The sequence below is a fragment of the Astyanax mexicanus genome, chromosome 3 (assembly GCF_023375975.1).
Source record: "Astyanax mexicanus isolate ESR-SI-001 chromosome 3, AstMex3_surface, whole genome shotgun sequence".
NCBI classification, from domain to species: domain Eukaryota; kingdom Metazoa; phylum Chordata; class Actinopteri; order Characiformes; family Acestrorhamphidae; genus Astyanax; species Astyanax mexicanus.
Window position 1 is genome coordinate 54,052,048 of NC_064410.1, and position 27,304 is coordinate 54,079,351.

The 27,304-nt window shown below is 37.2% G+C and overlaps 1 protein-coding gene across 4 annotated transcripts in view; it reads right to left on the reverse strand.

Annotated features, from left to right (window-relative positions):
- Nucleotides 1–504: 504 nt before the first annotated feature.
- The window catches only part of myo15aa (myosin XVAa), a 73,308-nt gene continuing 46,508 nt past the window's right edge, over nt 505–27,304 (reverse strand). For 2 of the 4 annotated variants that reach the window (XM_049475494.1, XM_022683359.2), the window contains exons 33-65: nt 25,997–26,085; nt 24,473–24,599; nt 21,771–22,007; nt 19,701–19,765; nt 19,452–19,580; nt 18,069–18,147; nt 17,239–17,380; nt 15,605–15,695; nt 15,348–15,498; nt 14,563–14,678; nt 14,384–14,443; nt 14,208–14,283; nt 13,305–13,420; nt 13,092–13,210; nt 11,462–11,603; nt 11,267–11,378; nt 9,842–9,916; nt 9,427–9,632; nt 7,832–7,974; nt 7,610–7,682; nt 7,335–7,407; nt 6,792–6,865; nt 6,616–6,698; nt 6,400–6,530; nt 5,051–5,145; nt 4,881–4,958; nt 4,698–4,794; nt 3,554–3,714; nt 3,071–3,204; nt 2,511–2,644; nt 2,282–2,415; nt 2,040–2,180; nt 505–969 (exon numbers count right to left, since the gene is read on the reverse strand). In XM_049475494.1, the coding sequence (XP_049331451.1) occupies nt 868–969; nt 2,040–2,180; nt 2,282–2,415; nt 2,511–2,644; nt 3,071–3,204; nt 3,554–3,714; nt 4,698–4,794; nt 4,881–4,958; nt 5,051–5,145; nt 6,400–6,530; nt 6,616–6,698; nt 6,792–6,865; nt 7,335–7,407; nt 7,610–7,682; nt 7,832–7,974; nt 9,427–9,632; nt 9,842–9,916; nt 11,267–11,378; nt 11,462–11,603; nt 13,092–13,210; nt 13,305–13,420; nt 14,208–14,283; nt 14,384–14,443; nt 14,563–14,678; nt 15,348–15,498; nt 15,605–15,695; nt 17,239–17,380; nt 18,069–18,147; nt 19,452–19,580; nt 19,701–19,765; nt 21,771–22,007; nt 24,473–24,599; nt 25,997–26,085 (3,785 nt within the window). In that variant the 3' untranslated portion in view covers nt 505–867. The remainder of the gene's footprint in view (nt 970–2,039; nt 2,181–2,281; nt 2,416–2,510; nt 2,645–3,070; nt 3,205–3,553; nt 3,715–4,697; nt 4,795–4,880; nt 4,959–5,050; nt 5,146–6,399; nt 6,531–6,615; nt 6,699–6,791; nt 6,866–7,334; nt 7,408–7,609; nt 7,683–7,831; nt 7,975–9,426; nt 9,633–9,841; nt 9,917–11,266; nt 11,379–11,461; nt 11,604–13,091; nt 13,211–13,304; nt 13,421–14,207; nt 14,284–14,383; nt 14,444–14,562; nt 14,679–15,347; nt 15,499–15,604; nt 15,696–17,238; nt 17,381–18,068; nt 18,148–19,451; nt 19,581–19,700; nt 19,766–21,770; nt 22,008–24,472; nt 24,600–25,996; nt 26,086–27,304) is intronic. The other 2 variants (XM_049475496.1, XM_049475495.1) reach the window with 2 other exon arrangements.

The following is a 27,304-nucleotide window of genomic DNA, read 5'->3' on the forward strand; positions in this document are numbered from 1 at the left end:
TCAATAAAAATGTATTATAATATAATAAATTATTCCCTTTATTTGAATAATTATTTACCATAAGTTATTACATGATTCCCTTGATTTAAACATCTGTTATCACGGTTTGAAACATGAAATCCCCACAAATTCCCTCAATTTAAGAAATTTCTCCCTTGTTTCTGCCTTAAAAAAAACAATTTTGGAAACATAATGAAGGAAGGAAATAGTGAATATTTGAAAATAACAAATGTTAGAAAACAACATTGAATTTATTGAATCGACACATTTTATGGCCTTATATAAAGCATGCATAGTATGAATTCAGTATTTTGGATTCCTCATACATTGCCTTATAATTTGCAAGTGAGTTTAATTTGCAGTATTATTCCTTTCTATTATGCAGTATTTTGATTGTCCTGAAATAAGTTTTGAGCTCAAACTAAATATCTTTAGTGATGTTTAATAATGAGTAGGATATATCAAATAAATCACACGGAGGCTTTCACGTTTTGTTCAATTATAAAAAAAATAATTTGAAAAACTAGATTTATTTTTGTATTCAGATACAACATGTGAAAATGACACACAAATACATTATGTACATATTCACAGAAGTGCAAATGATTTCAGAAACAGCAGCAAAACATGGCATATCCTGACAAATCATAGACATTCTTTATAGACGGGCGATTCTACCTTGTGTTCCACAGTGAAAGTGGAATCAGGGCCTGTGGGGGCATATCGAAGCATATTCTTCAGGGTGTGAGGTAGTGGTAATACGATTTAAATTAGCAACAAGGCTAAAAATCGGTCAAATCATTCTAACAATATTTATCATTGAAAGTGGAAATATAATGTGTGTGAGTGTTTTTGTCTGAAGGCTAATTAAAGCAAAGTGATCTCGCTGGGAGGCAGAGTGAGTCTCTTCTCTCGCACTGACAGCATGTTCTCCATGTGCATGGCGATGACACGGCATAGTTCCAGACTCTGAAAAGTAACAAACACACACACACATCACACATATGCAAAAATCACTCCAATAAATCCAAAAGTTGGTACTAAATGCTAAAGTATTTAATTGCAGACAGTATAAACTCAATATTTGTAGGACCCTATCTTATACCCTGTTCATTGCTATCTTACACCCTACCAACAGTCTATTTTCATGCCTCGCACCTGCATTGTTTAAATAGCAACAGTGTGTGTGAATATATCCAATAAGGAAATATGGTGTGTGTTTAGGTAAATTTCTGCCATATTGCTACCTTGGCAACAAAAAACACAGGTGCACCACTGACTGAAAACAACCTAAGCAGACATCAACCATCAGACACAAGCACGTGCCCAACACACTTGTTACGCACAAATGGACACGCAGCAGTTAAAAGACCCATAGCACATGCCTGTTGGCAGCTATGCAAACTTTTACCTCAACAATAAACAGAATGAACGCCCAAAACACACCCATTATTAATTAAGAGGATAAGTACATGCCTTTGGCGTGTTTTAAGCCTCGCAGTGCATACTTTTCCTGTGGTTACAATAGCAAAGTCATATTGCACGCCTTAAATCAAGCTGCACGGGGTGTGGGGATGACTTCTCACCTAAAGATTTTTAAAATAGAGCCCTTAATGTTTTGTCTGCTCAGTTTATTTCATGTGCTAATATACAACACATTTCAAAAGAAGTTGGGATGGAGGCAGCGTATGGTTAAAAAAAATAATAATGATGTTATTTTAAAAAGGTGATGTCAACAGCTGATTATAATCATGATTTGACTCAGACTTTGATGAGCAAAGATGAGGAGAGGATCTCCAGTTTATCAACAAGCGCAAGAGAAACATATTGAAATGTATAAAGACGGGGCACCGAGTGGTCCAGCGGTCTAAAACTGTCTGCATCAAACGAAAGTCAAAGCAAATGTACAAAAACTCCCAGTCATGTCTGATTTGTCTTTGCATATTTTGGAATTAAGCCAGCCCAAACCACATCATGAAAGATCACAACATCCCAATTATGTTATTCTCCTTCATGTACACATACAGTACAGAGCATACCTGGTCTAAATGCAGCTGTGTGATGCGCTGAGACATCAGATCTCCCAGCATTATCTCCACATAAGGGTAACAGGAGCCGGCTGTAGGCCTCTGAGTGCGGCTGGACTGCACCTCTTTCAGGGGGAATTTCAATATCGGCTCCTGCAGAGCAAATAATCGATCAAGTTCATCAGTTCATCAGGTCTATCTTCTTTATCTCAATATAAAGATACATGTGTTCATGATCTGCTCAGTTTACTTACATGTGTTTCTTTGTTCAGGAAGTTCAGTCCGTTCTGATTGACAGCCAGAATGCAGGGGCAGTCAATGGAGCTGTTGCTGCTGCTCTGAATGTAGAAGAAGGAGGATCCAAACATGGGGAAGGCACTTACGAGCCCTGTAATACCAAAATATAAAGCAGTGGTCATAAATACAGTATACACCATAGACACTTACAGTATTGATTACGTTTTGAGCATCGAAGCTCCTTACCCAGGAATTGGGCTCTGGCTTGATGGGGGCTGAGGGCCTGGATCTGCTGCATGTGTTGGGTTACCATGTTCAGCCACTGCTGGGGGCGCTGCAGCACACACAGCTGGACAGGAATGCACTCCTGGACCTCAAGGCTTGAATGTACAGATAAACATAGTTTATAATTTTAGCTATTAATCCAATTGAAAAAAAACTTAAAATAAAAGATTAAAAATAAAGATTTTAGAAATTCATAATTTTGTTAAAAGTTCTGAAAAGATCAACTTGTCCGATAATCATGTCATTATGTGAATATAACACAAGAAAACAAAACTGACACTTTGAAGATAAAGACCAAATTAATAGTTATAAAAGCTATTGGAGCAGGAACGACCCATTCAGAGCAGAGCGCTAGCAGAACTAATAAAATCTTTTTCTGAAAATGTAATGAATTTAACTCTATCATTTCTGAAATCCAGGACTGGAATCTGGAATCAAGCTCTAGAATTGAACATGATCTAGAAAAAACATGATCTAGAAAAAGGTCTGGTAAAATGTAAGGCGAGTGACTGTTGAATTACAGGGAAGGAAGATAGGCAGAGTCCTTGGCACGATGTTGCAGGGCGGCCAATTTTGCCACCTGCTGAAACTGCTGCTCACTTGCTTTCCCCTGCGGAACAACATTCAGCAGTCCTTTTAAGTAGTCAGGGGCAACCTGCAATATGAGACACATGAAAAAGTACAAATTCTGTGACAAAAGCTCATCCAATAAGTACAGCAATGCATCATCCAACCTGTTACTGAGGTATAAACAGAAATATTAAAGTGACAGTGTGCAAGTCTTTTCCTAGTAACCAGGAAAAGTTGCTATAGCCAGAAAAAATCCTTGGGATCTACAAGACACCCTGTCTTTAAAATAAATATATTATATACTGCAGGAATGGTAGCAGAACACACTGATGCCATTTACAGTATTATAATATGTTGCCCTCTCTGAACTAAGGGACAGTACTGTTTTTAATTCAAAATAATGAAAAGGTGCTGCTTTAAGAGAAAACAGGTACCTGGTTGTAATGCATGGTGACTCCAAGTTCATTGTCAAATTTAAGTGGCTGATTCCAGATCACTCTTCTAAACCACAGGCTGTAATTGCTGTCGATAGGCTCTGCTTCTGTGACGATATCCAAGATGTACTCTCTCTTATTCAGTGGACGAACGTTCTGACCTGTAGATTAGGAGTGATGGAGAATTTTATAGAAAAACATTGCACTTGCAGCTCTGGAAAAATATGAGACCACTTAAAAATTATGAGTTACTTTGATTTTACCAAATTGAAAACCTCTGGAATATAATCAACAGGAAGATGGATGATCACAAGCCATCAAACCAAACTGAACTGCTTGAATTTTTGCACCAGGAGTGGCATAGATTCCAAAGCAGTGTGTAAGACTGGTGGAGGTTTAATTCACCAAAAACTGATTTTTGAACTTTATGAATATAAACTTGTTTTCTTTGGCATTATTTAAAGTCTGTTCATGTTCATTTTACTCAAACATATACCTATAAATAGGAAAGTCAGAGAAACAGATTCAGAAACTGACCATCCAGAGCTGTATATACACTGCATATAATATCTATTGCAGTGGCTGTCAACCCAGTTCTTTCATTCCAACTAAACGGTTCATAATCTGGCAATATTCCATCCCCCAACACAGCTGAAACAAGTCATTAGTAACACTAAATAATCATCACAAGCACGATACGTGTTAGTTTAGCGCAAAACATGGTTAATCTTGTGCATTTTGAGACAATACTGATCTAGAAATGGAGATTTTCATTAATGAACCTCAAATACAGCAGAAAAGTGCAAAACTATATAGAATTTGTATTGTAGATATAACAGCTTTAGAATCACTGTGATGCTCCACTTATGATTGTGAGAATAACATCACTATCATTGTCACTCTGTGCTCATCACACTGCTAACTGCATTGTGTAATTCTGGTTTAACTCTTCTTAACTCAAGTCAAATTTGTGTAAAATCGTGTATTTGGTAAAATTATATACAACATAATTAATTCACTTTTAGTGACAGTTCTGTATTGATCAGCTTGCCCAGAAATGCATGTGCAAATCGTGTCCTTTAATGGTGCTACAAATTATGCAATCATCAAAAATATACTGATGTTATTAATTATATGTTCTCACCTCTGTTTGTGACAACAAATATGGCATATTCATCCATGGCCTCCATGTTGTGTAATCCCATCTCATAGCATAGCTCTTCTATGGCATCCAAAGCAACCTAAATATGACAGTTGCACAAATATAGTGTAATAAATATAGAACATAAACTCTCAAAGCATGAAAGCTTGAAAACAGGAAACTCACTGAGCAGGTCTTAATTTTCAGGTGCCGCTCAGTCCCCCCAGGGAGAAGAAACAGCTGACGTTTGGAGCTCCTACCAGCCTACAGGAGCCAAGAGCACAGACATGAAGAAATTAAACAGGGTAAGTACAACCGTATAGCTGGATTAAAGTCAGGTAAATATGAAAACTAACCATCATAGCCTTCAGTTCCATGCTGTTAGGATACTCAATGCGCCCGCCGTATTGAAACGTCTTCCTTAGGTTCTGCTCACAAGCTTTGGCAATGCCTGCCAACAACAAGACAACATCAAGAACCTTCTCATGTTCATTTCTGTCTAGTGTACTTAATTAAATTAAATTAATTAATTAAAATGGTCTACTAAATAATCACTGAAGGAGCTGAGAGGAGGTGAAGTATATGACCTTAATATTACAATTATAGGGTTCATATACTTTTTAACCAATACATTTTCATGATTTTTTCATGACTTTTCCATGCCTTTAAGGCAAAGTTTGACCATACGATTTTTAAATCATCAGTGAAGACATGAACAATAAAAACAAAATTCAACTAAAAATATAATCAAAATTAATTATAGTACGCCTAAAATTAATCTGATAAAAATGTTTACACACAATCTTAAATAATAAAATGTGTGTCAGATCCTAAGAGCTCTATTGTGTAGACTTAAAATACTGAATTAACTTTAAGCTGATTTTCTCCAAACTTTTCCAAAGCTTTCTGGGTATTTTTTCCTTCAAATTTGCTATTTTCAAATCCCATGACTTTTCCAGGTTTTTCCTGACCGTCTGAACTCTGCAAATAACATTTTACCTTAATTCTGACTAATGAATTATTATTTTAGCGAACAACAGACACAGCATGTTTTATTTTTTTACCAATTTTCTCTCCAATACAGCTTAAAAAAATAATCCACCCACTTACTCATAATGCTCCCAATACTAAAAGGGACGAGGACGAGTGCATGCGTCCTCCCATTTATGTAAAATTAGCTGCCCCTCTTGTAGAATTGTCACCAATAAGCATCACTAGCAAGCATCATCTACACGCAATCAATTGTGCTCTCTCGGGCTCCGGCTGCTGATGCTAAAGCAGTATGACCCAGGATTCCAACTGCTGTTGCCATGGTATCAGTGTTTTAGTCCGCTTGGCCATGGTATCTCATGGCATTTTTATTTATTTACTGTGTCACTTATATACTTACATTGTGGCGAGGCTGAGTGTGGGAGTGCTTAGGAGGTCAGGGAGGAGCCTCTTTTATTTTATTTAGGGTTAACAAAACAGTTCTAACAGTGTTAGTACACTCTTTTCTTGCACAACAGTATTACAGAATGTACAAAACAGGGACCACAGGATAAATGTTACACAATATATAACGATTAACAGAATTTAATTCTGAAAAAATTAAATAACTGATATGAGCAAGATTTATACACAAGATCCCAAAGCTTGGTTTCTATTTATGTTTAGTAAAATATCCAGCCCTAGAAAGCCCTAGCAGACACCAACAGCGTCCTACCTTGAAAGTGCACTCCTGGGCTTGCGCAGACGTCCAGCAGGTATTTCAGTAGATAGGGCTTCAGGACTTCAGAGCAGCGGTAATAGGCTGTGAGGATATACAGGAGCCTCCACCCCTTTTGACAACTGTCACTGAAAAATACAGAAAAAGTACAAAAACATCATGCTGACAGTCTACATACTGGATTTTCTAAAGCAGAGAAAAGAGAAACGATACGTTTTTGAACTGGTGTTTCCGGTGATCTGTTTGAGGATCTGGCAGTATGCTTCATCCTTTAAAAGACCATACTCTCCACTCAGCTGCCAAAGAAAAACATATATCACAGGAGAATCTGATTTTACTAATGGTGGACGGTTAATGTATTTTGTGCCGGGTGGTCTGTTTGTGATTACCCTCAGTATGGTGCTGACGATGTCTTGCTCAGTTTGGCCTTTTATTGGGTAATCCCCCATAAACTTCATTATAGCTGGAAAAACATCAGACAGATGTATAAGATACATATGCACAATAAACAAACACTAGATAGTATGTAAACATGTTTGTGGACACTCATTTTAATAAAGGCGATCATCTACTTTAGGTTGCTCCCACTGCTGAAACAGATGTGCAAATGCACAAACACAGCTTGTCTAATTTCTGTAGAGAGGTTCTGCCAATGAAATAGGAAAATCTAGAACATTAAGTAATGGATTAGACGTGTATAAAGATCCCCGACATGAAGTTGCAGAGCTGTGGAACTTTGTTCTCTGGATTGATAAAAGACTTTAACTACTGCAAATCAATCAAATCAATCAATCACATTTTTACAGAAATGCTCCAAAATCTAGTAGAAAGCCAAATCGTAGTAGTTTGTGGAATTATAATAATTAATGGCACATATTGTTTTCAAATGCTGGGATTTAGTACAAAACAATAACTGTGAGCTCGATACTTACCTACAAAAATATCTGCAGCTATCTTATTCATATTTTCATCTGTGAACTCAATCAAGGACTGCTGGATTGGGGTCTAGTCAAAACAAATAAACCAACAACATTATCAACAACTGATACTAACCTACCAATAGTTATATAGCATAAAAAACTAATTATCTTAAATTATCTGTATGCTTAAAAATATTTTTTTGCATTCGGTGAATGTTTCCTCACAGTATTTAACTTATGTATTATTATATGTACTAATGGAGTATCGCAAAAACATTATTCTGCACCTTGGAAAATTTCACCATTTCTGCTGGATCCTTAAAGTCTTTCCCCTTCTTTGACTTTTGCTTATATGAATCACTGCAGAAAACATTAAGAGACAGTAAAGGATGTTCATTATCACAAATAAGACTGTTTCTTATGGCTCATGCTTGCTTAGTTCATCCTCTATTACATTTACATTCACATTTACACACATTTACCAGTTCTGTTTAAAGAAGTTGTCTGACCTGGTCTTTCTCTGTCCGTCTCTGAAATATTTCTTGGCGAACTCCACCATGTTGTATTGGCTGTCCTGCAGGATCCTCTCATCAATCTCCATGTCGCTGTAGTCTGTGTGGGCCTCTGTATACTCAGTGGCTGGTGAGGCCACCTAGAGGAGAGAGATGCTCATATATTAATAATACATAATTATATATATATAATAATAATATAGTGTATGAGCTACAGAACAGCTGCAGAACACAGATGATTATATTATTTTATATCATGTTAAGTACTTTTGGAGACAAACATACTTTACTGAAGTATTTTGATCAAGTTTGTCAAAAATGCAAGGGTATTTCTAAGGCCTTTTTTTAGTTCCCCTTCAACCACAAGATCATTTAAACAAAACAAGACAAGACGACCATTTTTGACATATTTGTGTTGGACACACAGATGGTATGTGGCCCCCTCCTTTAACCCACCCATGTAATAAACACACACACAAACACATGAACACACACACACACAGTAAAATACACTGACCACATATGCGTGGAATGGTGGGCAGCCATCAATGCAGTGCCCCAGGGAGCAGCAAGTGGTAAAAGGGCCTTGTTCAAGCGCCCAGTATTAGATATTAACCCAATAACCCTGTCATCAATATCCTGGTGATGTAACCACTAAATTACAGTGTAACTTTGAATGCTACACTGTAGAACAATGCAGTTACTGATATGGCAACTAAGAGTAGCAAGAGTATTTAGCAAAAAAAATCCGCTTGGTGTTCGGCCAAATACATAAAAAAAAAGAAAATATTTATACAAAATGATGATTAATTTATTATCATACTGTGTGTCAGCCTGCCTGCTCCGGACTCCATTTGCCAGCATTCACACAAGGCAAACTTCCCTCACTCCACTGATCATGTGACGCTACAACATTCTCGCTCTCCGAGCTACTGATTGTTTCCACCTGTTCTCCCCTGTATAAATACCCCTTTAGTTTGCCATGCTCATGGCTAAGTATTGAATCTAGTTTTCCTAATTCTTCTTTTTCTGACTCTTCTTTTTTGTATTTGCCTTTTTGTTACGATCATCGCATTTTGCGACCTATTTTTTTACTGACCTATTTTTGTGTTTTTGACTCCTCTCTTGTCTTCCCTTTTGCCTTGCTGGATCTTTTGTGTATGACCCCAGTTTGCTTGACTGCTCTCTCTGGTATGTTGTTTATTATTGTTGCCATTTAGTTACTGCCCCTGCCTGCCCCTCACTACTCTTGTAAGAATAGTCTCTTTGTCAATACATTTTTGATTCGTATCTGTGAGTGTCTATCCTGTGTCTGGCTTGTGTGAAACTGTGCTTAGTTGAGATGTCTGTGTAGTTTTAAATATGACAAACAAGACAAAAATACATTTAATCTATTACATTTATACACTGCTAAAAATGGCAACAAAAAGTGTTTAATATTGTTCAATACTTGATATCCTGCCTTCAGTCATATGTTTCATCTCTATTAGCAACGATATAGACACCATTCTCCCTATTACAGTCATAGGAACATCCAAAGCTATTATTTTATGTAAAAATACTACATACTGTTGCATTGCTTTAATACTTACTTCCATGGAGCGGTCCAGCTCATGGGCGGCAGCAGCAGAGCCTACAGCCACAGCTATCGCAGCGGAGGCGGCCACACGACCCTGTTTATTCTTGGGCTCCTCTTTCTTGTCCACAGGGAGGTTGATAAAGTCTGGAGCAGCCACTGGCTGAACATACTCCACAGGGAAACCCCCTGCACGACCGTGCACTGCTCCAAACTTCCAGCCTTAATACGGCATAAAAACATCATGTATGAATGTAAGACGGCACATTATGATGAAATATTAGTAGGAAACACAAAAATACAGGAGAAACAATACAGTTCTATAGTCCCAGCAGAAAGCAGACAGTGAAATTCACACAACAGGAAAATGAAAGTAGAAAACTAGAGAGTGAACAGCATTCCATGCAGCCAATCAGCACACTCCAACCCACCAAAATCAGGTGTGTCTCTCTTTAACTCTTCAAGAAGCATGACCTTCTTTTTCACAATGCAACCATAGCAGTGGCCTGCGGAACAGCCACAGCAGCTACCAGTCAACATTATGGACAATAAATATATATAAATACTTATATTAACCAAGTAAAACATATACAGCTCTGGAAGAAATTAAAAGACCACCTCAGTTTCTGAATCAGTAATTTTGCTATTCATTCAGGTATATGGTGAGTAAAATTAACATTGTTGTTTTATTCTATAAACTACGGACAACACTTCTCCTAAATTCTAAATAAAAATATTTTCATTTAGAGCATTTATTTGCAGAAAATGAGAAACGGCTGAAATGACAAAAAGATGCAGAGCTTTCAGACTTCAAATAATGCCAAGGAGACAAGTTTATATTATAAAGTTTAAGAGTTCAGAAATCAATATTTATATAATGTTTTATAATCACAGTTTTTATGCATCTTGGCATTTTCTCCTCCACCAGTCTTACACACTGCTTTTGGATAACTTTATGCCACTTCTGGTGCAAAAATACAAGCAGTTCAGTTTGGTTTGAGGGCTTGTGATCATCCATCTTCCTCTTGATTATATTCCAGAGGTTTTCAATTTGGTAAAATCAAGGAAAAATATAATAATTAAATGGTCTCTTATTTTTTTTCTAGAGCTGTATTACTATTTAATTTATTTATCTGTATCAAAGTATAACTTTTTTGAATCAACAAAAAACATTTGGACAAACCACAGAATTACCAACTAAAAAACGCTCATAAATAAATTAACAAAGATGAAAACTACGTATATTCTAAATATAATTTCAGTAAGTTTTATGGACACTCAATGCAGTTCCAGTTAGTTACCTTTTTTTTCCTTTAAATTACTGTTTTTATTAGTTTCAGTAAACGAAAATGTTTCTTGACTTTCAGTTTTTGGTATTTTGTTCATTTTCGTTAACAATAATAATCTCGGTTTGTATCCATAGTGCCAAACAAAAAACTATCAGTCCAAACTAAAGAGGCATTTCTGTGCCCATGCTTATAATTACTTGTTTATTTTTTATATGAACACTTTATTATAACCACTCTCACTATGTTCTCTAATTTTTTATATTAAGTTTCTATAAAAAAATTACTATTATAAAGAGTTTTTTCCATTCCTCCTTGCAGAATTCTTTCAGCTGTGTGGCTATAGGTCCTGTGATGACATTTTGGGATTGTTGGAGACTTCTATACACAACTTTTTTTTTTATTATTATATTTATTATTATTATTATTTATTATTATATTTATGTTTGTTGAAGTAACTGTATCTTCTGTCCAGGTAGAAATGGGGTGTCCTACTTTTTCCACATGACTGTACGAAGACCCTACTACTCCTCTTAGATATACAGTATGAGAGATCATAAGAACCCTCACCTTCCTCCAGACCTTCCATTTTCTGCAGACGTATAATATCTCCCTTGTGGAAACTCAGCAGCGTTCTGTCATCTGTAACGTAATTACGCACAGCAACTACATAGTCTGAGTCCTAGAGCAGAAGAGAACGCAATTACTGCACAACACCTCAACAACCACCTCCCAACTCACTGTGTTTATAAAGAGACAGCTCACCTTCTTCAGCTCGGTGATGAAGTAGTCGATCATGGTCTTCACTTGAGGAGCTTTGGCTGAGAACAGGATCAGCTTCTCATTGGTCAGGTTGAACTCCAGCATGTTCTTGGAGGGAATGGTGACGAACATGATGTCTGTGTAGCTGGAATCAGAGAAACACACAGCTTTACTATGACTGGCATAATCAGAATTCATATGAGGACAGAGGTAAGATCTTGTTTGATGGCGTGTCTACAGTAGATACTCTAAATGGACAAAAGTAATGGGACATCTTCTCACTCTTATAAACCTCTTGAGACTATAGACTGTATATAAGTATGAACAGGACGTCTCCATTCACTATTATTACGGCATTTTAAAGCCAAAATATGGCCGAAATGGACGCTGCCATCTTGCATGCACTTTTGCAGTAGAAGCAAAGTGGAGCCAGAACAGGAGCAGCAGAGGTGGGAGGCGAGGCCCAGCCAGCCCATCAATCCCCACATTGCCACGCCCCTTTAAATATAAAAAAAATAACTCCTATAAAATCCAGTAACTGTTAAGAAAAACACTGGGAAACATGGGTTATTAACACAGGAGGGGGGCTTGCATAAATTGAATGTACAGAACCCAACTCTCAATAAAAAAATACTGAATCTGTAGTTTTAGAATTTCATCATCTCCCAGGCGGGGTTAAAAGCTGTACTGGAGCCAGCCACCAGAGGGCGTAAGAGACATAGTAGCTTCACTTTTCAACCACTGTTGTCCTGTCCATACTTATATACAGTCTATGCTTGAGGACATTACATTTCTGCTTCTCTGCACCATTAATTTTAAATGTTTAAACGCTGACCTTTTTGCCTCATATGGAGACACGTATCATGCCTGTCCAATCTAGTGGGCACATGACAACATTACACTCAATTAATTTAAAAAACATGATGCTGGAACTTTGTTTTTGGGCTAATTGGGTCTTTCTGATTGAAAATCTCAAGGGTTTTAAAACCCTCTATAAAAATAGCGTTTGGTAATATTGTGTACTGTACACTAGTTCTGATCTACTCAGCTCACTTGTGTCACTAAATCATTTAAAACTTTTAATATCTAACCACCTTTAGACAGCCTGTACCGGTTTTACTTAATCTTATTTATTCTTAACTTTCATTTCTTATTTTATTTTTTTCTCTTAGTTCTTCTTTTCATTTTTATTTCTAAATTTTTATAGTTTTGTATTATTGCTTTCTAACTTATTTAGATTAGTTTCTTTTATTATTAATATATCTATATCTATATATATATATATATATATATATATATATATATATATATATATATAATTAATATTTTATTTATTTATTTATTTGTATTTTTTTTGTACTATGCAAAAGTTTAACTTTTTTGATATTATCTTATCATCTTTTGATCTTAATTTCTTAATTAAACCCAGTTTTATTATTATGATTATTAATCTTTTCAATTTTTAATTGTATCTATTTTTGATTGTTTATTTACTGTTATTTTAAAATAATTAAATGTAGTTATTATTTTCTTTATCATGCCAATCCCTGTATTTGTAAATCTCAATGTACTTCCGAGTTAAAATCAAGGTTGATTGATTGATTAATTGATTGATTGATCTGCTGTAGCCTACCTGTATGGTCTTAAAACTCTGAAGTAATCTGGGGCCACTGCACTGCTCCTCACCATCTTCAGCAGTTTGATCCCCCTGTGGGACACAGACAGCACCTGGACCCCAGTCCCCACACTGCCCTGTAACACACACAGACACACAAAAAGCTTTCACTTTTTCTCAAATTTAAGCCTTTGATTAGGGAATAAGAGATGAGATGAGATAGTTCCTCACGGAAGCTGGAAAAAGACGAGAGAAGTAGATCTCCCAGCTGTCCCTCGCAGCGCTGACAACCTTTTTCTTCACATTCTCATCCTGAGTGGCAGCGACTGCGTCAACGCTGTGCTCGGCTGTACCAATGAAAAAGATACATCAAGGTCACGCCTTAATAATGTACACCACTGTTTAAAAGTTGACAATTACTCTTAACAGTAATGCGGTTTGTTTTATTGTTTGCTTTATGTACTTCGAGAACGAGAACTACAATGCATGATGCAAAAAAATCAAATAAAAGTGCTTATTGACAAAAAAACAACAAACACGATGGTTGCAACCAACTGTGCTGTCCACTGTGGATGGTAATGATGCTATGATGTATTCCCTATACACATATGACACTGTGTAAGAAATGTTAAAGATCCGAAAAACTTCAGAAATAAAATTTCCCATCCATCTGTCACCTAAAATCAGACCTCACTTCTCTCCCAACTCCCTGTCATGAGCTCACTTATTTATTAAAAGCTATTCATAACTTATTAATTTCACATTATGTCTTTAAGCATTTTTTAAATAGTATAGCTCCCTTCTAATTACTTAATTTAATAAACTATCACCATACAGTGTTGTGTAGAATTCTAGGCACCTAAGCACAATATTTAAAACTCGAATCACATGCAGGTAAACATACTGTTTCATATAAAATGAAACAATAATTTCTAATTTTAAAGAAAACAGTTGAGATCTGCTGAGCTCTGAAGAACAAAGCTCAGTTACCGCTAGCAAATACAATTTTATTTTGTATTTTTGTATTAATATTTTTTGTACTTATTTTACATCACTAGTTTCATTTTATTAATAACACTGATTCCCAACTTTTGATTTCAATATTGTGTAACCCATCTGGTTTGTGTACTTTACCAAACAGGGATTTCATTTTCTGCCTCTCCTCCTTTGTGATGCGAATGCAGGCCTCAGAGAATGTATCGTGGACAATCTGAAACAGGAAACGGGATCTATTGTTAGCATGAGGGGAAAATAGCACATGTCAAAAAAAAAGGATTCAGCCAGCTGGATCCAGAAACACAAATACACACCTGCTTGAAGAGGAGATCTAATACCAGAGGGTGGTTAAAGCTGTCCTTGGGATAGAAAACCTAACAAGAAAAAAAAGTTTTTGTTAGAATACAGCACTGAGCATAACATTATTTTATTAATTTAATTAATTATTATTTAAATAATTATTTCTGCACACACACACACAGAAAATTCTAACCTCCTTTCTGAGGTATATTTTCCAGGGGACGTTTGAATATGTGTAGTGCTCTTCACTGCTCCTCCTGTGGAGCTGAGTCTGAACAGTCTCCTCTTCTATTGGAAGCTCTCGAGATACTGGAACAACAAATTACTGTTAATTTAAAACAATGCAACAAGAACTTCTAAACATTGATGCATCACCCAGATACTTTAATCAAGGCATATCAGTAATGCAGTCTTAAGCCCTATCTGGGCGGGATTAGTTTCTTAGGGGGTCCTGGGGTCATTTTCTCTTTTATGGGGGGTCCTCTGTGATTTTATTCTCGTTCGGAACGACCATGTATGTGTTTTTTTCAGACGTCCTCTGAGAAAATTACAGGCTGAACTACTCAATTTTAGTCCCACCCAGATACACATCTCTGAGGTTCATCACCTCGCGTTTAATAAAATAGATATTTGTCCACTGCCACGCACGGTAATTACACTTTGGGCGCGCGTTTCCAAGGAAATTGACGTGAACTAAACAGCGAGTGGAAATGGAGGAGCTACTGAACGTGATGTCATGTGACAGAGAAAGCTGTTTTTTCAATTGCAGTCCAGATGCAAGAGTTTCATCACTGAGTAGAAGTGTGAAATATTTTTTTACAGACGTCCCCCAGAGAAACTAATCCCATCCGGATAGGGCTTTGACAAGGCATGAAAATAGACTGTTGACATTGTATAAGGTAGCATCGTGATGTGCCTTGTGCAGGGTGTAAGATATATATTTATATCTATATATATCTGATAACATACTGTACTGACCAGGTGCAGGGGGCGGGGCCCTCTGACTGACTGCAGGAACTGGAGGTGATCTTTTGGCCTTCATGCTCTTTACTGGCTGTAGTCCCACAGGCTCGTCTCTGTAGTCCCTCACACCTGAAGCAGCGGGAGGGGGACCATACCTCTTCTTTTGCTGGACGTTGAAGACATTAAGCAGATATTGGTAACAGCAGGCACAGCAGGTGTGTATTTAATAGTGACAGGGTGTTAAGGTGTCATGTTGCGTTTAACTGATCTACCTGAGGGGGCGGAGAACTCATCTGGTCTTTAAGGATCAGCATCGCTTCATCGTGTGGATCGGGTTTCTTTACAAACACTTTAGGCTCTTTTCTGTGATGATGAAAATAAGCCACAGGTAATTATGATGGTCTAAAGGCAGGATCAGTTATCAGTTGAAGATACAGTGGCTTGCAAAAGTATTCATACCTCTTGAACTTTTCCACATTTTGTCACGTTACAACCACAAACCTAAATGTATTTTATTGAGATTTTGGTAACACTTCATAATAACTTTCATTAATATATATTAATTAATGATCAGAATATGTGAACAAAGCAGTAGTTCATCAAAATTTGAATATTTACAAATGCTTACACATGACGCTTATTTATCAGCATGGATATTTATATAAAAAATGTTAGCAACTCGTTAGCTTATTAGCATTTGAACATTAATAAATTGCTAGTAAATACAAATTTTAAACCAGGCAAATGATTATCAATTGCAGTTCATGATGCCAATGCGTTCATTAGTATTTACAAATGTGACAGCAACTTTTTAGTTTCTTAAATTGTGAAAAATAACAGTTATTAATCATTAGTTAATGGTATATTAATGAAAGTTATTATAAAGTGTTACCAAGATTTTAGGTGATGGTGTGAAGTGGAACGAAAATGATACATGGTTTTCAAAATTTTTATCAAATGAAATTTAAAAAAATGTGAGGTAAAAAGAAAAAGAGACGTGAAAAGTATTCAGCCCCCTTTACTCTAAAACCCCTGAATAAAATCAATCCAGTGCAATCAACTGCCTTCAGAGGTCACTTTATAAGTTAATAAAGTCCAGCTGTGAGCTGTAGAAATTGTGCAGAAAAGTCATGCGCTGCACAAATCTGTTCTTTATAGAAGAGTGTCAAGAAGAAATCCATTGTTAAAAGAAACATATGAAATGCTGTTCGAAGTTGCAGCAAACATGTGGAAGAAGGTGCTGTGGTCAGATGAGACCAATGTTGAATTTTCTGGAGTAAATGTAAAGTGCTATATGGGGAGGAAAAGTAACACTGCTCATCACCCTGAAAAACCCATCCTCACTGTGAAACATGGTGGTGGCAGCATCATGCTGTGGGGATTTTTCTCTTCAGCAGGGACAGAGAAGCTGGTCAGAGTTAATGGGAAGATGGATGGAGCTAAATAGAGGGCAATCGTGAAAGGAAACCTGTGGAATGGTTTAGATCAAAGAATATTCATGTGTTAGGATGGCCCAGTCTTAAATCGCATTGAGATTCTGTGGCTTGAAAAATGCTGTTTACAGACGCTCTCCATCCAATTTGGCTGAGCTTGAGCTGTTTTATAAAGAAGAAAAGGGTAAAAATCTCAGTCTCTAGATGCACAAAGCTGGTAGAGACCAAACCCCAAAGCAGTTACAGTTGTAATTGCAGCGAATGGTGACTCTACTATTCTAGTATTGATATAGGGGGCTGAATACTTTTGCATGTCACACTTTTCAGATTTTTATTTGATAGAAATTTTGAAAACCGTGTATCGTTTTTGTTCCACTTCACACTAACGCAATACTTTGTTTTGTCTGTCACTTAAGCCACTGTACAGTGTGTTATAGTCATACTCGTTGAGAATAAAAATAAAATACACAAACCTTTGTACCTCTACTGGTTTGACTGGGCCAGGCTGGTACTGTTTGATGATGTCTTTGATGTTGTGACTGGGAAGCATGTGCTCTGCATTGGAGGTGCTGGACTTGACGACACTGTCTGGTGGTGCTGCTGCTCTGCTTGGGCCTTTAGAAAATACATTCAAAGAACAGAAACCATCAGTAGATTCACAAGGCATCATCTGTATTTGTAGTATTTTAATGTTACATTTGAAAAATATAATCAAACAGATTAATATTCAACTTTGCACAAATTTGAAGTCCATCAAATGCTATTAAAAACTACTAGAGTCACTCGCCATTTTCTGGTAATTGTAATTGACATGTTTATTGACAGGAGAGTAGAATATCTAAATCAACTAGAATAGCCCCCCAAAAAATAGACAGGTATCCTTTCAGCAATATATAGGCTATAGTCTTATAGGGGCACTAAACCCCCAGATTTTTGCTGACACCACCCTCAGCTCACCTTCATTTGAAAAAGGCTAAAATGTGAGGGCTAGTTTGGCACTGGGTGATGTATGGGTTTAGGGGCGGGGCAGAAGGGTGATTGGCTGAGCTGCAGCAGCAGCAGTGTGCCTCTGATAGCGGTGAGACGCAGATGGTTGGACGTCAGCAGGGGGGCGCAATTATTGATTGACTGATTTGCATATTGTGATGTGTCTGTGTACCAAAGTCATCCTCGCCTATGTTTATAAAAAATTGTAAGCAGGACTGGTATGTTTCATTACTAAACTAAACACATTTCAGCTATTAATGAAAAAGATATGGTTTAGGGTTAAGTTTGATCTGCATGACATTAATTAATGCCTTACTGCGTTGATACCGTGAAGGCCTCGGAGCTGGAGTAACAGGAGGTTGAGGGTACGAAATGGGTCCAGGTTCAAATTTGGTCTGTGAAAGAAAAAAGCTCAGAATTTACTAGAAACAACAAAACCATAACAGGGACAATAATGTAACTGATACCATAAATGTATATGGTACTAGAGACACAGATAGTAAAAATACAAGAGCTATATCTTGTACTTAAGCATTGTTTAAGTAGTTTATTGTAAAATGTAGTACTGAAGTACTGAAAGTAAAAGAACAGTACTGTGTTTTGTAGTTATTAGAGAAAGCAGTGGAAAGTTTACGCATTTTAGTACTGAAGTACAGTAGTGAAGTAAAAATAATACTTCAGTGGATGCAGATACAGTATTTTAGTACTTAAGTACAGCAGTGAAGTAAAAATAATAATTCAGTAGATACAGATAAAGTATTTTAGTATTTAAGTACAGTAGAGAAGTGAAAATAATACTCCAGTAGGTACAGATACAGTATTTTAGTACTTAAGTACAGTAGTGAAGTAAAAATAATACTCCAGTAGATACAGATACAGTATTTTAGTACTTAAGTACAGTAGTGAAGTAAAAATAATACTCCAGTAGATACAGATACAGTATTTTAGTATTTTAGTACAGTAGTGAAGTAAAAATAATACTCCAGTAGATACAGATACAGCATTTTAGTATTTTGGTACAGTAGTGAAGTAAAAATAATACTCCAGTAGATACAGATACAGTATTTTAGTACTTAAGTACAGTAGTGAAGTAAAAATAATACTCCAGTAGATACTGATACAGCATTTTAGTATTTTAGTACAGTAGTGAAGTAAAAATAATACTCCAGTAGATACAGATACAGTATTTTAGTACTTAAGTACAGTAGTGAAGTAAAAATAATACTCCAGTAGATACAGATACAGTATTTTAGTATTTTAGTACAGTAGTGAAGTAAAAATAATACTCTAGTAGATACAGATACAGTATTTTAGTATTTTAGTACAGTAGTGAAGTAAAAATAATACTCTAGTAGATACAGATTCAGCATTTTAGTATTTTAGTACAGTAGTGAAGTAAAAATAATACTCCAGTAGATACAGATACAGTATTTTAGTACTTAAGTACAGTAGTGAGGTAAAAAATAATAGTCAAGTAGATACAGATACAGCATTTTAGTGCTTTAGTTATTTCTACTTCCTGACATATTTAACATTTACTATACAAAAATGATTCTCACTGCACATTATAAAAGCTATAGGTTTGTTCAAATTGAATTAGCAAACTTGGACACCTCATAAAGTACAGTAAGTACAGAACAGAATAACATAAATTATTCATAAAACCTGATGCATCACTATTCATCATTGAGATACTCACTGGGCTTGACTGGCCAGAGCGGGGCGATGGTATATGTTCGCTGGGAAGCGGGGGACCGGTGTACGGCCCACCCACTGAATTATACATCTGCTGTTGAAGGGCCATGGCCTGCATTGTCATTTGCTGAGCCTATTATTCAGCACAACAGAGCGGCAATTAGATCTGCGGCAGGGTGCACTTATCACACATCACACATGTGCAACATTCAGAGCACGGTCCAAGTCTGCTCCTCCTGCTCCTAGTACTCACCAGTATGATGGCTTGCTGGTTGATGATGGCTTGCTGCTGCTGTGCTAGGATGCTGTGATCTACTCCTTTGGGAAAGATATAGTATAATAAATAATGAAATTAAATAATAAATAAATAGAGCATGCTGTATATATAGCAGGGAAGACTAGGGCTGCACGATATTGGAAAAAATTTACATTGTAAATGTCCTTTTTTCGATGTTATATATCACGATATTAAACAATGCAGGGCCCATGATGTCACCAGCCCCGCCCCCACCCGTGTGCTGTCTCACGTCCAGACCGATTAAGAGCCTAGTCAGCGCAGGGCACTCAAAACCCAAGGAAAACAGCAAAACAACAGTAATCAGCCCTTTAATCAGGCATTTAAATGGCCTTTTAAAAGGTAAATTAGAGCGTTTGTTTTTCTGGGATTAAAAGCGTGAATTCAGCTGTAACTGGAAATACCTGCGCTGCAAAACTGTGCTGGACTGACGTGCACAGCTTTCGACGCGTACGTTTACAAGCACGTGCCCAACCATGTGGATGGAGGCCATGCGATTACCTCATGTTTACTCCTATCACCACCCCCTCGCACTCCCCCTCACACTTCTCAGGCAGCAGCAACCTGTCACTCACACAGACACAGAGACAGCGCTGTGTATCTACTTCTTGTGTCAAGAATCAAAACATTGCAACATGACGTGTTTGATTTAACTGCCTTAAGTGATATTGCACGCCTATTTGACTATTTGACTATTGTGCATGCGCAAGTCGAGATGCCGATGCTTAAACAATATATCGTGCAGCCCTAGAGAAGACAATACTTCAGCTAAGCATTACATTATGAACATCCCATAATTCTACACACATTACCCATTTTTCAGCTTCCCTGACCATATAGGAGCATTAAGACTGTAGTACTATATTTGTTTCTCTGTATACTTTATTATTATTATTATCCTCCTTTGACCCTGTTCTTCAATTCTTCACAGAAAAGAAAACCACCAGAGAGCAGATATTATTATTATTTGGGTGGTGGGTCATTTTCACAATTTTCAGCAGTGCAGTGATTAGCACTGAGTAGCATGGTGGTGGTGTATGAGGTGTTAGTGTGTGTTGAGGTGGTGGTACAGTGAGTAGATCAGATACAGTGCAGCAGTGCTGCTGGAGTTCTTAAACACTGTGTTTAATCTGTCCTCCACTCTATTACACACTCCTACCTACAGCTGAAACACCTTGTAGATAAAGTAAAGCCAGAGACAGAGGCTCTAAATCTGTTTTTGCTCAGTTGGTCATTATCATATAAGGGTACTACTTTTTTTTTTTTTACTGTTTTTAGCAAAAGAATAATTCACACTGTTCTCATTTCTCATTATATATCTACTACAGACAGATTATATCTGTCCAGGATAATTTATTTTACTTTACTTCTGGATAAATTAACATATTTGGAGTGCATTATTAGTATCATGACATTCTGAATCTAATACAAATATTGTATATTTTTAATATTTCATATATTTTAATATCATATCTTATGCAATAATCAAATTAAATTTTTATTTTGTTGCAGTAGTATATTCTTGAAATATATACATTTTTTTTATTCAGTGTTTTGTCATATCGCCAAGAGTATCTTTATCACGTGTATCATATTATTTTAGGGCCATATCGCCCACCCCTAACTGAAGTGTTTAAAAACACAGCAGGACACACACTAAAACACCAACACCGTGTCATTCAGTGTTACTGCAGTGCTGAGAATAATGAGAATAATGACCCACCACCCAAATAATAATAGCTGCTCTGTGGTGGTCTATCCTGTGGGGTCCTGACCTTTGAAGAACAGGGTGAAAGGAGGATAATAAAGTATACAGAGAAACAATTACAGGACTACAGTCTGTAATTATAGGACTACAAAGTGTTCCTATATGATCAGTGAAAATTAAAAATAATAATAGGATTGATCACTGTATACAGTGGTAACATCATTATATCATATATAAGAATTTAGTAATAAAATTATAATTCCCACAGAAACCAAGCTGTGCCCACAGTCAAAATGGACAGTGACCTCATGCATCCATACCTGGCACATCAGTCAGTGGTGGCACATTGGGTAAACCTGGAATAGGTGGCATAGCAGGCAAAGCTGGCATAGAAGGCATAGCTGGCATTGGTGGCAGGGTAGACTTTGGGGAAGCTGGGGGTACTGAGGACCCAGCGGCTATAGATGTAGGAGCAGGCATAGTGGGCACAGAGTGCATAGCTGGCATAGGTATAGGCGGCATCATTGTTCCTCCCATAACAGGCAGAACTGGTACAGCTGAGAAGAAGAAGTGAAGCTCCAGATCAATGCAATATATTTTTTTAGAACTGGAAAAGGCAATTGAAAGATCAAGCACAGCAACAAAGTAAATGTTTTTACTTAATAGGAATTCCACTGATTTTTCAAAAGTTGTCAATCATTAAGGCTGAAAAAGGATAAAAAAAACAAGGGTGACCATATGTGAGGACATCAGGGATGCATGGTTTAGAATGGTTGGGGTGTTGTGACTGGGGGGGGACTTCACGTAGGCCTAAGCTGTAGGACTGTCAGGCTACGTTCACATTACCAGGCTGAAGTGGCTCAGATCTGATTTTTTCATGGCTGTGTAAACGTGCCAAATTTGATTTTTCTAATCAGATTTGAGTCACTTTCATATGTGGTTCTAAATTGGATACGTCTCCAATTCATGAACATGTGACATGAATGTGAATAGTCAAATCAGAATTCATGCGTCTTTTTGCTTTACGCTGAGCTACGTGCTTTTCTCTTGTACCCACACATCTCTTGGTGCAGCTGTGCAGCTATAGCTGCAAAAACAGCAAAAGCAAACCACCTGGCCTTTTTTTTACCTCCTTGACCTTGACTCTCTACTCTAGCAAAACATGCTTCACATAAGAGCTGATAATGCATCCATTTCACCTTTATGAAGCTACGAATCGTCTATCGGTAACACTTTAAAATAAGACTACCTTTATAAAGGGTTTATAAATGAATTACACTTATTAATAGTTACTAATTAGGTTGTAAATGCCTTAAAATCATTAATAATCAGTTATAACACATACATAAAAAGGGCAACAATGACCAGTTGTTTGCCAAAAAGTGAACCCACAGCCATCTATATTGTTGCCCTTTTTACGTACAGTATGTGTTATAACTGATTATTAATGAATACAACCTAATTAGTAACCATTAATAAACACATTGTAAACCATTTATAAACCCTTTATAAAGGTAGTCTTATTGTAAAGTGGTACCCGTCTCTCTAATATGTTGTTTTTTGTTGTTTGTTAGTGAAGAATGTGCTGTTTATACACATATCAGTGTGCTCATGTGAGGCGTTTCAGGGACACATTTGTTCACATTACACACAGAAACAGCTGGCCAAGATAGCCAAATCCAATCTGAGTGAATAATTGGATTTGAGCAATGTGGCTTGTAATGTGAACGTAGCCTAAATGTACAGTAAGTGACCATGTTAAAAGTGTCCAGTGCAGATGAAGGTACAGATGACAGGCGATGGATAGTACATGAATATATGAATAAATACATATTAGAGTCCATATTTCTAAAGTCTGATAGCAAAAGGGTGAAATGGCCTGCGGAGGTTTTTCCTTCTTGCAGTAAAAGTCTAATGCTCATTGTATATCTTTCAATTTAATTGTAAGACACTCAGTTACAGGGGTTGGACAATGAAACTGAAATACCTGGTTTTAGACCACAATCATTTATTTATTGTCCTGACGGAGAGTTCTGGTGGAAACAGGAGAGTTGAGGTGCACATTGAATTCTGACGTGATTTGTTCAGACGTTGTTTTATGTTTTTTGGATACAATCCGGGTTAGCACCGGAACATCCCTTTCAGACAGCTTCCTCTTACAGCGTCCACAGTTAATCCTGTTGGATGTGGTTGGTCCTTCTTGGTGGTATGCTGACATTATCCTGGATACCGTGGCTCTTGATACATCACAAAGACTTGCTGTCTTGGTCACAGATGCTCCAGCAAGACGTGCACCAACAATTTGTTCTCTTTTGAACTCTGGTATGTCACCCATAATGTTGTGTGCATTGCAATATTTGTGCTCTTACCCTGCTAATTGAACCTTCACACTCTGCTCTTACTGGTGCAATAATGTGCAATTAATGAAGATTGGCCACCAGGCTGCTCCAATTTAGCTATGAATCCGCCTACACTAAAATGACAGGTGTTTCAGTTTCACTGTCCAACCCCTATATTTTGTAAACTTAAGAAGTATGTACAACTACTTACAAACTCCTTTCCAGTGCTCTCATTTGTGACTAGTTAAGCTGTGCACATTTGTGTTTTTGGAGAAATCAGTGGAATTCCTTTTTATATAAACTGTTCTAATGAAGTTGAAAGGGTTATAAGTGCAACCAAACAAGCCCAGTTCAAATAATTAAGAACTGAAAACAGGAACTGCACACAATGCACACTAGTAAACACACAGGCCAGCAATCAGCATCATCCCATTGATCAATCAACAGCCAATCCACCACCATGGTAAATGGTAATTACCAGCACCGCAATACAGCATTCGCTTCATTCCGCATGCAAAATCCATTGAAATGAAATTCAGAGCACGATCCCAAACAAACTAGAGGCCTGAATTCCACTCTGTAGTGCAATTGATTGCATTTAGGAAGCAATTGACACAAGGGCCTCCATGCATAATTCATAGGCGGTAAAAAGAGAGCTGGGAGGGGAGCAGAATGCGACTCACCGCCGGGTCGCAGTCCTGGTGGATAGGGCCTGCTGGCTGGTACCGTCTCCTCCTCATCCTCATCCCCACCTCCAAGCCCACCGGCTCCCTTCATACGACTGGACATGCTGGCTGACTTCTCCGCGTCCTGCTCCAGAGATAAGGCAGAGTGGAGTAGAGCGTCACCCAGCCAGGACCCCTTCAGCGCTCTGTCACAGGGAAATCAATCTCCCCCTGGGAGTACCTTATACTCTCTAAGAGGAGTATAACCTCATCTAGCCTTGTAATCTATTCTCATAAACCTCTGGATTTTACACAGTTTATTAAGGAATTTCAGATAATATAGCCTCTCAATTCTTGTTGTCCACATTTAAACAATTATAAAGACACTTTATAAGCTGTTCTATATGAACCTGTTGGCTTTAAAACTTTCCTCTAACCCACAAATGAGATCACTGCCACACCTGCTCAAAGCTAACCACTTGTTGGAAAGGAGCCATTACCTTACAGGTGTCTGAAAACAGCTTTTAAAGGGATAATGGTTTAATGGTAATGGTTTAGCAGATTAAGTGGAGCTCAATGCTGTGAGAAATACGGTAATCCAGTAACCTAATCGCCCTCAGTGTTTGGGAGCTGGTGCTGAGGGAGCATTTGATACTCAATCACTTACGCTCCCAGGTTCAAACGATCCACATAAACCACCACAACTAACCACACGTTTCACACACATTCATACATAACTCATAATACAATATTAAAGATATACAGTACATTATTATTTATGATATACAGTACCAGTCAAATGTTTGGACACACCTTCTCGTTTCGTTTTTTTTTATATACAGTTTATAGTTTTTCCTACATTGTAAATTAATAGTGAAGTCATCCAGACTATGAAGAAGAAACACATAAGGAATCATGTAGTAAACTATGTAGTAAAAATGTAAAACAAACCAAAATACCTAAATGTGAAGCATTTAGTGCTCTTATCTGGGGTTCTGTTTAATCTGTGGTTTCTGAGGCTGGTAACTCTGATGATCTTATCCTGTGCAAGATCTGCAAAGCTGTCATCTAAGCAACATGTTTAAATTCTGGTTTGTTTAACACTTTTTTTGTTTGCTAAATACAAACCAAGCTGAACTGCTTGAATTTTTTGCACCAGGAGTAAAGGCATAAAGTTATCCAAAAGCAGTGTGTAGGACTGGTGGAGGAGAACATGCCAAGATGCATGAAAACTGTGATTAAAAACCAGGATTATTACAGTATACAGTATATACTATTCCCCAGTTCATCTTAAACACATTACCATCATTCCAGAGAACACAGCTCTGCTGCTTCACAGCTCAATGCTGAGCTGGTAGTCCTACTTTCCAGGGACTATATGAGCTGTGGCAATGGGTGCAATGTGAAGTAGCTGAATGCATTTATTATTCAGTGTATTTTGCATTTACCTACTGAGAGCATCTTTTTACTAAATATTACTTATGTATTTAACATTTGCTTTACTCAACAGTAGGCTTTAAGAAAGGACCTAGAGGGACTTACCCCACTGCCGTCAGACAACACTGGGTCAAACAGGCTGTCCAGATATCGGTCCATGCCTCTCTGAGTTGGAGCCTCGCTAAAATCTGATTCTAATAATAAAGCAGAAATGATGAGAGAAAATTGAGGTCATACATTGAGAAATATGAGTTAAATAGACTATGTGCAATCAGGTTAATTTTTATTTGGACATTTGCGCATATTTTGTTATTTTGCCTCTGTAAACTATCTAAATGTACTTGAAATGAAGGAAGTGAGATGTGATTAAAGTGTTCAGTGGGTTTGGGGAATACTGGAGTTTACACTCAGGTGCAGAAAGATGAGATCAGGCTGAGAGAAAACATCTAAAAAGTCTGTATTGTTCTTTGGACAGATAAAGCAAGGTTAAATTGAAAATGGAAAAGGAGAGATGGGTTAATTATCCAAAGCTTGCTGCATCGTCTGTTAAACATGGTGGAGGTAGTGTTATGGCCTGGGCATGGAAATAAGTATAGCCTACACATTCTATTTCATATAAAAAGATATATATTGCAATGGTGTTTATTGATGATGTGACTCCTGATAGAAGTAGCTGTGGTGCAGTTGGCTAATGATCGCGAGATCGCTGGTTCGAATCCTCATCATGCAGTTTGCCATCAGCTACAGGAGCGCTGAAGCTGTATTTACACAGTTCTGTGGCGGCAACGTACAGCGACATTTCCCATTAATTTTTAGTGGAAAGCGTCGGCTCGCAGGGTGCATCGTGGGTCAGATGCGTCGAGTCCGGGGGATGCAATGCGATGAAAAGTCAAACTTTTATTAAGGAAACTTTATGCAAATAAATCCATCAAATATGATGGTGTTTGCCTGATATGTGTCCTTCGCGTAGTGTATAAAAACACTTTAGTTTCGCTTTCAAGCGTTCCAAAGAAGCAGGAAAGAGAATTTTCAGGCTCAGTAACTCAATTACTTTTTTGGAGAAGTAACTAGTAACTATAACTAATTACTTTTTCAAAGTAACATGCCCAACTCTGCTAGTGGGTGGGATTAGTAAGAAAAAAAAGTGGAAGGAAAAAATAGAAATAGCTGTATAAATTCTGAAGTATATAGAGCTCAATTTCTGCTTAGATAATGTTACAAAACTGTTTAGTTTAGTTAGTTAATGAATACAAAACATACAAGAGCAGCAACTAAAAAAGGGCTGCAATATATAATCATATAAACCTGAAAGGCTACACTTCATTAACATTATTAATACTTCATTCCAAACCCACTCACATGGTAAACAGAGTCAAACCAACAAAAAAAAGTCCAAATGTCCAAGTACTAATG